The 12505-nt window shown below is 30.9% G+C and overlaps 2 protein-coding genes across 3 annotated transcripts in view; one reads left to right on the forward strand and one right to left on the reverse strand.

The window, feature by feature from the left end:
- LOC129981302 (chymotrypsinogen B-like) overlaps positions 1-12505 on the forward strand; it is a 95069-nt gene that overhangs the window by 18668 nt on the left and 63896 nt on the right. The gene's annotated exons all lie outside the window — the stretch shown is intronic.
- LOC129981301 (coagulation factor X-like) overlaps positions 1-12505 on the reverse strand; it is a 30726-nt gene that overhangs the window by 14443 nt on the left and 3778 nt on the right. The window contains exons 2-3 of the mRNA XM_056092077.1: positions 3237-3287; positions 933-1078 (exon numbers count right to left, since the gene is read on the reverse strand). Of these exons, the coding sequence (XP_055948052.1) occupies positions 933-1078; positions 3237-3287 (197 nt within the window). The remainder of the gene's footprint in view (positions 1-932; positions 1079-3236; positions 3288-12505) is intronic.

Here is a 12505-nt window from a genome sequence, read left to right on the forward strand (position 1 = left end):
AATGAAACATGATATATAAAAGCAACGGAAATTTGACCAAAAATATGACTGACTCGATTTATGGATCTCTAAATTCTGCATAAAATTATCTTTAGACATGCTGGAATTTCAGGCTCATATTTTTATATTGGTACATGTGAACATTGAGATAGTATTTAACGCTCACTTGAAGAAATATATAAAGAAATGATTCTTGATGTTGAGACTTTTTACAAGAAACAGAAATGCCAAATATCTGCGATAATATCTAAAAATAGCTGGCACCATTAAAGGATTACTTAAACAAGAATATGAACGTGTGAAAGAAAGAATATGACAACAAAAGTGACATGAATGACATAGTCAAGCCGCCAGTAGTTTAAACAGCATATCTATTGATGAGAAAGGAGAAAATACCAATTTACACTCCAGCATTTATCTTGCTATGAAACTTTCGGTATGATAATACAATCGGAAGGCTATAGAGGGCGCTGCAGTAGAAGTATAGACAGCGTATCTATTGATGAAAAAGGAGAAAGTACCAACTCGCATTTCAACAATTTTCTTACCACTTTCAAAGATGAAATGAAACTTTTTATATGATAATGCAATCGAAAGAATATACAGCACGTTTTAGTAGAAGTATGAAAGTCGCATAAGAAAAGTTAATAAAATTTTACTGCAACATACCTACCTTTGCAATAATAAATAGAACACAACTAGTAAAGTATACAAATGTAAAGTTCTACTGTAATCATGAAAATCTAAAATTTAATTACAACTAAGTGTAAAAGCGCTCATTGTTTTACATTAATTTGGATTCTCTTTCAAGATAGTCACGAATAGTTTGTTCCAAAATTACAATAAATTCTCAAATCTTTTGATCTTGCTTCTAATTTAAGTATAAGATATAATTCACGTCAATATTTCTTTTTGAATAGTTAAATCTTTACCTGAAATTCTTCTGAATGTTGTCTTGGCAGATTTCTGGCCTTGTGCATTGTCTCTTCCGCGACTGTTTGCACTTGAAGTTGCATTTAGACCAGTCACTCCACTCTGTATAAGATGAATCATCTTTCAACTGATTTCGGAACCGAGGCTGAAATGAAATGGCATTTGCAAAGCATAGTTCAAAATGGCGGCTTCGATAAATGAGGGGGGGAACATTTATGAAAGCCCCGAATGGAGAACACACTATTACAAATTAATGCTAGAAAGTAAGAATTCTTCTTTGGTAGTTGCTTCGAGCATTTAGTTAAGAAGTTGTTACTTAAACAATTAAACGGTTTTTGTCTCTGTTATGAGCAAAGACTGGTGTGCTTTAATTGATTATGGAAGGGTTCATTTTTGGGGTGCATGGCTAACAGCTATTCATTAATCATCAGATGGGCAATAGATTGGATCCAGAACTCTCTCTCTCGTTTATCTTATCCTGAAGACAAGATGCTGTTTGGAGCGACAGGAGAATAAGTCAGCGGTACAGCTTTTGGAAAACTTACAACGACCCAGCTTAACCTAATGGGTAAAGATTTAAAACGCAATTTTAGGGTCGTCGTTATAATTTTAGACATCTCCCTCATCAAATTTTTGGACCATACCATTGAGATTTAGTTTGACAATAAAGTGCATCAGACCCATTTACATGCCGATTCTTCAGTAGAATTGTTTTGTAACATTGGAAGTCACATGGGTCTGGTGGTAAGACTCAACTTCGGGTCCGGAAAGCTCCAAATACGAATCCACAATGGTTCCATTGTGGAATCGCATAGCCTGATAATGTTAATTCTGATGTTTTGTGTGAAGCCTCTTCCCTCTGCTGTGGAAAGGAGAGTACTAGCTCGAGGAATAGTGTTTGGGAGGGTCAGAATTCTTCTTTTCTTTCTTTCTTTATATATATACATCTCTCTCTCTCTCTCTCTCTCTCTCTGTGGTCTACTTAGGGCCGTGGTGGCCTGGCGGTAAGGTCTCGGCTTGTGAGCCGTAGGGTTTCAGGTTCGAGATCCCATTCCATCGAAGAAAGCCGTGTAAGGGGGTCTGTTGCACGATAAATCCGCCAGGGCCAAACGTCCTCCCGTTAGTGTGGTGTGGAGAGGGGAGTGCCAGGTCAGGTGTCGTCCTCGTCATCTGACCGCGGTTCAAAATGACGAGGTCCGTCCCAAAATAGCCCTAGTGTTGCTTTAAAACGGGACGTTAATATAACGAAACGAAACAAAACTAAGGTCTAATTTCAGTAGCCTTGGTCATCTTTACCTAAAGCTGCACGGAATTTCCTGCTTTTTATTTTGCGTTTCGCTAACGTTTATTTTATATAATTGTGTAAACATTTTATATATATATATATATATATATCATAGCTAATCTTTTATTTTAAATAGAATTGTAGATTTTTTTTTGTTAATTGATTGTATTGAAAATGGCGCGGATAGATCAACTAATTTTTTCCTAAACAACACAAGAGCTGAAAAAATTGCCCTCCAATAACGAATCTGAGCATGTCTTCTTGCGGTACACCTTGATTAATGCTAGATAAGTATAAAGTAAGATTTTTATTCAAATTCTGATATATTACTGATTGTCACACTTCATTGCAATGCTTAGTCTCACTTTTCATAGCTCTAGCTGAACAGTATTCCAGGTGATGGAACACCCCCAAAATCAAAGCGATAAATACAATCCTCACAAAATTTATCCTGTGTACTCCTATAGGCCTAAATATATTATCTACATTTTTTTTTTAGTTAAAAATTTAAAGGGCGGTTTTAAAAGCTTTCTTTCATTGATGTACTAAATAGCAGTTTCTCATTTTTGTAATTCCTGGCTTTTTAATCTTGAGATCACTTTCCTTATCATACTTAGTTTCAGGTGGCGCCAGTGCCACAAGATTAACATTTAGTTTAACGAATGATTAACTGATAAAACCAAAATACTGTACTTTCATCAAAAACACAGAAATGTACAAAATTTCAAAATTATAGCAATGATACGATGGTAGTTTAGAAGCACCTCCCCTCAAAGCTTTTCATCTTCCGTTCAGAATTTAAAACTAATACATCAGAAAGATATTGAAAAAAATCGAGAACATTTCATCTTCAGGAAAATAAAATAACAATCAAGTTAAATGAAAGATCATTCACTTTTTTTTAAAGATAAAGGGAACTCTTATTTATTATTAAAGTATAGTTATACAATGTATATGGTCAAGAATTTTGTAATAGAAAGTTGATGATTTAAAAAAAAAATTGATGAAAAGAAATTACCTGTGATTTCGAATTCGGAAATTTAAGTAGGCGATTATCACTCAATGGAAGCTAAAGAAGAAAGAAAACTAAAATTTAGATAAAAATTTATAAAATTGGAAAACAAACAAAATAAGTTGTGAAAATAGCCATCAAGAAAAAGACTCGGAATGGTAGAATGACCTTTGCAAAATATATATTTGATGAAATTTTATTAACTTCTATAACCAGGGTGCATAGTGAGAAAATGCTTCAAAAAGCAAGCACCTTTAAGTACTTTTTAAGCACCTTTTTTACATTCATACATATATGAGCCTGCTTCTTTTCTAAGCATGCGATGTTCTCTGTTTTAAAATAAAGCTTTGTTTTTATTAAAATTTTTTAATTAATTTTAAATGTATATTTTTGAAATTTTAAGTCATTTCTGCAATAACGTAATGATTTTAATACTTATTTCTGTAACACTGCAGTGGCATCTATTGTAAAACATGTTTGGTTTTGACAAAAACATAAAAATGACTATAGTTTTATCATTACCAAAAAATTAAATCACCTTTTGTACGATTAACAATAAAAATCGATTCCTTTTTCAACATTTTTCTTTTAAAATTAACAAATTATCAGTTAATTTGGAACGACACATCATTTCTACTTATACATTGGCATTGGGAAAGATGCATAACATGACCAAAAAAATTTTTATTTGATTTTTATATATGCTGCAACAAATAAAATTCGACATGGCTGAGATTTAAATTAATATTTCCTGCTGCTCTAACTCGCCATATTTAGAATTTTAGAGCATTTTATTTGGCGCTGTAAAATTTAAGATTATGTTGTTCAGCAACGGATTGTAAAACCCTCCGCATGCGCTAGGATGGGTTTAGTTCTTCAAAATAGAGGTGAAAGGAAAGATGAAAGGAGGAGATGTTTACATTTACTAGTATCTAATAGGCGAAATACAAGGTCAAAGGTCTTTCGAAGTCGCAACAGTACGTATTTAATATTGCCTCTTCGGGTCAACCTTCCCAATATTTCAATAAACAACAATGCACATTGTTGAAGAAAGAAGAGGTGGGGAAAAAAAAGATATTTAATTTTATTTTAATACGTGTTGGCACTCCTCTTCTGTTTTTTATTTATTTATTGTTTTTGCACTTTTTGAGAAAATTGAGCACTTTTAAGGTACTTAAAAATGATTTTCAAATTTAAGCAATTTTTAAGTCCTTTTCATGACGCTTACGCACCCTGTAGAACTGGTAAGTTGTGATAATGCTCAGTTTCTTCCTGAAGGGCAATCTTATTGGAATATGGGTGAGGAACAACATTATATGAAAATAACAGTTATTTCCAAATAGAAATTTAGTAATATAAATGAGGGTATAAGCACCTGATTTGCCATAGATTAAAGTTTTCTACAGAAAAACAGTGAAACAATCGGTGATTAATGAATCAAATTAAAAAAATATATATTAGCTTTCCTCCATTAACTGATTTGGGTGCGCGCTTGTTTCACAAATGTAAATGCAGTATTTCTTCAGTGGAAATCTAAATGACTCAACGCATGTGAACCAAACCCTAAGGATTGTAATAATGGATTGGGAAAAATGTACAGATAAACTCATCAACAATATTTTTGATCTCAAAAAAAAGTAGTTTTTAAGCTTACTGTAATAGTCCCACTTAGTCTAACAAACACTTAACTCAAGAGTCAGAGAAACACAGTAAAAAGAAAAATATTTTCTATGGATGAAAGCAATATTAGAACCTCAGCACACTGTGGAAATTACGAAGAGCGAACAAGGACAATCTCTAAACCTGTCTTTGTCCACCGAAATAGATGGCGGTCATTTTCACGCAAGTCAGAAAGTCGGATATTACCCTTTTTTAAATTCAGATCTACAATGCATGCCACATAATCATGCCACATGCTATGAATGATCAGAATCCATCAAGACTTAATAGTACCAAATAAAAATTATTTAAATTTCATTCAGTATTTTTGCATTAAATTCTGATAGTTATTAGCTTATTATAATTGCTTTTTTTTTCTTTCCTATTTTTAGCTTGAGATTTGAAAGAATCCATTTAACTCTTGACCAAACACGGTGTTTTATTTCATGAACCTTTTTTTAGCTAAATATTTAATGCATAGTAGTTCGTTCCCCTCAAGAGCGATAAAAATTTATTGTAACCATCCTATCGTTTTGGGATTGACAGATGGGACTGTTATACCCACCTTTTGCATCAGTACGTCATCCCCATAATATCATAAGAAAAGCTGCTCTCCTATGCTTACCCTTCGTAACCCCCCCCCCACCCGTGTTCTAGTCGCTTTATATTATCTAACACAAATGTCTGGCTAAAATTCTAAGTGCAAGGACAGCTTACTTTTCTGGATAATTTTTAAATTGAATCGTAATTGTATTTCACTTGGGGAATAATTTGTAATTCACTTTGAGAATCACCCATTACCACAACAACTGCATCGAATAATTTGTTACTAAAAAGCAGATTAGGCTACAAGTTTTTAAATGAAATTGATTTAGAGCACAATCAGAGGATCAAAGATAACCGTTTCCTTGAGAAAATAATAAGTACTATTCCTCACATTAAAAAAAGGATACGCTATTAGCATCTGTATAAGTGAGATTTAGAATAATTAACGTGAACAATGGCCTTCTAGTTGGCTGCAAAGAGAACTGAAAACCTTATTGAAATTCTAACTCTGACATCCTGTTTTTTGAGAAACTATCGTCCAAAGAACCAGGCTATGATTATTCATCCACAATAGTAGATGTCATTGTCTTTCTTACGTTCTATGCTATTTTATGTTCATATTTTTACTATTTCTTTCCATTTTCTCCCCTATTCTGTTCTATTTCTACATTTCATTTTTTTACACATGTTCGTACTATTTTTATTACTAATTATTTGATTCTCTTGTTTGGCATTACCAAAGACCTAAGTATAAATTCAGCCGACTGCAAGCCTTCGGTTTCGCACTATCATTTTCTGTGGTGCTTTTTCTGGAAAGTACTAAGTATGGTTTGTAAGTTTTTTCTGTAAGTAGATGGCTTCGCATTGACACATCTTACCCGTTTGGTTTAGAGTCGGGTAGGAGTTAGATATCGCATAATCTTTTTCCTCCAGTTCACTTACACCTTCATGCAATTCCTTATTCTTTTAGGTCAATGAGTGATTATAAAACTATGTACACCATCGCCGTAAACAAAAAGTATTCCTATAAATTTAGTTAAAAATATTGTTTAACAAGTCAGTAACATGAATTAGTAAATTCTTAATTCTGTGTTGCATTAATATCATATATGCTATTTTCGGTAAATTATCTCAGTAAATTCAAATATAAAATATAAAAATAAATTTAAGATAAACGTGCTATTGTTGCTTGGACTTGTCACAAAAATTACTATAAAGTATTTCGTAGCTGTTTTAAATTTAATTGTTTTAATGGTTGAAAATACCAAATTCTTTTATACTTTAATAAACACTGATTTGTATACTAATTAACAGATATCTATCTGGTTAAGTGTTGATATTTGTATATACCTTTAAAACGCAAAATAAACGCTCTGAACTGAAATAATGTAATAATCATTTCAAAATCAGCAACTAATATTTATCTATTAACCACACATGAAGATATTCAATGCGAAACTGAAATTAATACAGTTGTGAACGCTTCGCATTACAAATACATAGGATAAAACAAATTCGATTATGTTAAAATTGGTATCATAGATTAAGTGCAACAAGGTAATATTTTTATTTTTATAACTCTAAAATATATTCTTTAAATTCATTAATTACATTATTTCAGTTTAATTAATTGTAATGGAATAGAATATGCATACATAAAATACAATTTTTAAGTGTTATTTTGAAACTGAAACTTCAACATTTCATTTTATAAGTGAACTTCAAAAAAGAAACCATATAATTCCAAATTATTTCCGAACACATTTTATTAATTTTTCCAGTGACTGTCACCATTCCATGCGTTTGACAATAATGCAATTATTAGAAGAGATAATTTCTGTCTTAACGAGGATACCACACCATAATTAATGATGACTCATTTCAATACGTATAGAATTAATAGATACCGGTGGATAATTAAATGCCACATTTGCTGAGTGGATGCTCACACTTTAGTAATTATTCGCACCACATTCTGGTTCCATTTTAGTTGATTATTCAACTCAGCAGATCTATCGGCTTCCTTAATTCAATTGCTTATCTATGTTCCAGTTTTCTAATTGAATATTCTCAGATATTCATTACAATTTCGCTCGGTTCTCTTGATAGATGTATGCAGAAAATAAAGAATATACTTTGTAGAATGTAAGCAGATACATTGTTGCATTTTCGATCAGAAAATATAAAGAAAAAGTGTAATTGTAAGAAAAACAACTTAAACTTGACATTTTAAAGCATCTTCACGTCTGTGGCATCCTTGAATCAGGAAATAAACAGTGCCTATCAATCCCTTTGTGAACAAGTAATAAAGAAATTGTACAGAAAATGTGATAATGATCTTTACATTCGAACGGCAAATTTGTATAAAAGAATTCTGTCAAAGAAAGTTTGTCTTCTATATGTATGCCAATAAACAGGATGACTCAAAAATGTAGAAGAACAAAAATTTCATCTTTCAATTTTTTTTTGAAATTTTTCATCAATGAAATTTTTTTATCATCAATTCTAGTGAACTCTTTTATCACTAAAATTGTTAAGTCTGTATTAAATTTTGGACAAACCTCGATGTAAGTTGACTGTTTACCGACTTGCCTATTTAGATTACTGTAAAAATATTGCTACAATTTTGCATCAAATTAAAATTAAAATATCGATTAAAGGTTAGAAAAAAACTTTAAAAAAATAAAATTAGAAGCATTAAAAAGTTTTTTTTAAGTTAATGAAAAAATTATTATCTAAAACCAATGTTTTTGGAAGATATAACAGAAAAAAATAAAATAAGTTTAATTTTTTTATTTCTTATTTTGAATAACATTTGGACTTATAAAAACTTTCTTTTCACTTGAGCACGTGTACCAAGATATATATTAGAGAATACATTTTTGAATTTTAAACTCGATTTATTCCCTCCCAGAGGCATAATATGTACAAAAAAGATGACGTCCATTCACAAGCGATGAAATACGTCAGTCCATGACACAAGAGAAGAGCGAAAGAGACCGAAATAGTTTTCCCCTGTGATTTTATACTATGAGATTCTGATAGGGATTCTTTGACATATGTAGATTTAGACAAGGGAAATATAGGTATATTTTAAAAGAATTTGTCAAATATGGCAGACTTTTATTCCTTCTCTTGGAGAGTGTGGAAAGGCTGATTAAAGTATTTTTATAGAGCTCGTGTAGTATTAATTAATTTTTTAAAAAAAGCAAGAATTGTATCAGGAATAAAAGATCATTTTAAAATGAAGTTAATATGAGTTAAATTATGATAAAAACTTGAAAATGAGTCGGCGTCTTGGCATGGGGTAGCGCATCTTCCCCGTGATCTGGGCGTCCCGGGTTCGAATCCCGGTTCGGGCATGGCTTTTCTTCATCTGTGTTCTATCTGTGAGGTGTGTGAATGTGCCCCCCTGTAAAAAGGGGCTGTGCAAGCGAATGTGTGTGTGTCATCTTCATATGAGCTGCAAGTCAGACTTCTGCCCTCGGGTGCTCAGGGGTCTTTACCCTCAGAAGTTACTGCACCCCCTTTACGTGGTAACGCGGGCACAAAATCATCATCATCACTTGAAAATGAATCAATATTTAAATTAGATTAAGAGGTATCATTTATATATAAAATATAATCTTATTGCTTAGTTAAATTTTTCAACTTCATAATCAAAATTTTCTAAATCATTATTACATCTGATAATAACAAGAAATAATAACTAACCAACCAAGGTAAAGACTAAAACAAAGGTAAATAATGCAAGAAACCAATGTTTCCGTAAAAAGACGTTGTAATTATGTTGCATCAAGGTCGTAAGTTTTCTATGGCGACAAATTGCGTTGCCGCAGAAGAACATAAAGCACCTAGGACACAAGAAGATGATTTGAACGCCTGGGGCAAAGTCTGGAGAAGTGTAAGCAAATGTTAATATTTGTTGACTTTCTTTTTTATTCTGCTGTTCTGGTATATCTTTTTGTTAAATCTTTTGATAGGTTATGCAAAGAATAATACAAAAAAGAACCGCATTTTTAAATGAGATTAAACTATGTCTGAAAATTATAAATTTATTTATATGTCAATTGTTTCAATTAAGATAAAATACTTTTTTTTTCTTTGAAATGTTTTAAATCATTTAATCAACAATTGGAAATAAGTTTAATTACTGTAAAACACGTTCTAAGTCATTAACTTTTTAATTAATCTTTTATTTGTTTGATAGCTTTGTAGATATTAAATTAGACTGAAAGGTATCAAAACATCTTTTTATTCTTCTCAAAAATAAACTAATTTTAAATAGGTGTTGCTAACTGGACAACTAAAATATTATATGTAATTGCGTTCCCAACAAAACAGAAGAAAAATATCTGTTACCATAGTAATTCTAAAATTCTAAAAATCTTTGAAGTTGAATTCAGGTGAGTTTTTTTTAATATTGTGAAAAAAAAATTAGCCCATGTTTGTAACCATTAGAAGCAGCATTCATAAATCAAGATAATTATTTTATAAACAAATTATAGTATATATATATATTTCTGTTTAAGTACCACTTTTAATCATAAAAACGTGGAGCAAAAAAAAAAAATCCTTTTTTATTTTAGCTTTAAAAAGCAGAAATGTGAAACAAATCTTGTGAAAATCTTTTTTTTTTTTTTTTAGAAATTATTTTGTATAATAAATCTTAATAATTTATGAGCAATAAATGATATTTCTGACTATTTCCAGATTTAAGAACAGAGTTTGAATAAATTCAATGTTCATCCAAAATCTCTGGTTAAAAAACATTGAACTAAAAACAGTAATAATTAGTAATTATTACTATTTTGGTAAACTATAGATTTTTCAGACTAGCATTCGCAGAATTTGAAATGCTGCTACAAGTTTATGATAAAAATAAATAGACTAATCACAACTATGTAATAGAATATAATATGCTTTTTTCTACTATTCATCTTTCAGAATCATTTATACCATTAAACGTTTTCAAAAACGCTTTGCTTTCAAATACCCAAAAAAATAAATTGAAAAAAATAAAAAATATTTTTAAATAAACTGAAAGTGTCTAAAGAAAAGTAAAGATTTAAAACATAGTTAATTACTTTGTAAAGAAAAAGTTGTAGAAAACAAAGAAACGTCATTCTTATTTCAAAAAAAAAAAAAAAAAAAAAAAAATCTAAAGTTCCTAAGATTTGTGCGTCTGGCCCATTTCCTCTGTCAACTTAAGAAGGCAATATATTATTTATGTCAAAAATAACTTAAAATGTATAATGTGCTCATTAAAATTCATGAATTAAATATGAGGATTAAAAAAAAAGTGTTTTTTTAACGTTAATACGAGAAACTTGGATAGCATAAATGCAACACTTTCCGAGACGTGAGTTATTCATTCATGTTATTAGAATAATAAATGCGTCATAAATTAATATTTAGCATATATTTCAGTTATCACAATTTATATACGATAAATTGATACCCATGCTTCAATCGGAAGCAGCGAATACTTAATTATTAATTTTATATTTACTTAAGTAATATCAATTCACCTATCGGATTATTTTTTATAATTTGAAATAATATCTTTCTTTTAAAATTTTAAATCATTTTATTAAATCATTCCATTAATCACCATTCCACTGGGGTTTTTACTTTCTCGTATACGTAGTACAACGAAAGTATAATAATCGTCAAAAAAATTCGAAGTCGACATTCTTTTTTAGGCCTCCATGAGTTTGAAGAATAATTTTTAGAAAATAAACATCTGCCTGTTTCTCACAATAATAACACAAAAACGCTTCGAGCTAGACAGATGAAATTTGGTATACGGTCTTTGCAGATTTTTATCAAATTCGTCTGTTCTGGGGAAGTCAGGCTGTTTTAATATTAGTTAACACGACAATTACAAAACGAAGAGAGCTAGATAGATAAAATTCGGTACACACATTTAACATTTATAGTGTAGGCACCTAGCAAATTTTGAGCTAAGTCCAACAAGAGGTTCACCGTCTGTTGGTCTGTACTTTTAGAAACATGAAACGCTATAACTCAATAACTTAAATGTATCAAATTTGATAAGAGATTTTGCGAGTATATGTGCAGTTTTGTCAAATATTTGTTCCAATTGAGTAAAACGTGTCTAAAACACAAATTCTATTTTTGTATACTTACGCACGCCAGAGATTGACCGCCAAATAACTTGCCAAGGATGACATGATAGACTCAATAAAAATGCTAAATTCACGCCAAAGGTAAATATTTCGTAAATATTGTAAGCCATTATAATAAGACGTTCTTTGGCATGAAAAGTTTAGTAGAGAGCATATGAGAAAATTTTGGAGAGACCACTTCAGTCATCCCCCCCCCTTTCAAACTTATTTGCTCTTTTTATATAAATAGTTAACTCTAGCTAAATAAATCCAAAAGTTAGATTAAAAGTCAAATTACAGATTTTCAGTGAAAGAGAGGGAACTACTTTTTCTTTTCAAATAATAGGAAGAATAGGTCCATGGTCTTCTTTATTCATGAAGCAACAATTCTCATGTGACTTCAATAGCAATCTATCTGTCACAAGTGGAGGAAGTGAATAGAGGAGTAGAGTAAAACGATCCTCAAAGAATTGGATTACGATTCTAAGGGGGAAGAACAGAGGGTGGAGGGAATGGTCTTTAGAAATACATAGATTCTCTGGTCTTTCGACTTCCTTTTCAAACTGAAAGATAATGGTTAGTAGCAAAATAGTTGAAATACACGTAAAATTTTAAAAAGTTTTAATTGTTTCTGATTTTTATACAAACACTAGATATTTTAAATAATTTTAATAAAAGTGTCATTTATGGAAAAAAAAAAGTAGAAAAATTTTAGCAGTTCGAACAATTTGTAGGATAAAAGCTAAAATTGTTGTTATACTCAACATGTGCTCTTTAACCCTTAACTGGGGACGTGCGGTCTGTGAGACCGCTAGCGATGGATTTTCGGTCACCCCTATTCTATTTTTAGCTCAATTGAATGGATTGACCCTGTAGCTTCCTGTTCTGTGACCTTCAATACACGTGCTCTTTTTCGACCGATTTCAGCGGAGGCTTTTT

Source organism: Argiope bruennichi, chromosome 8 (genome assembly GCF_947563725.1).
Source record: "Argiope bruennichi chromosome 8, qqArgBrue1.1, whole genome shotgun sequence".
Taxonomy (NCBI): Eukaryota; Metazoa; Arthropoda; class Arachnida; order Araneae; family Araneidae; genus Argiope; species Argiope bruennichi.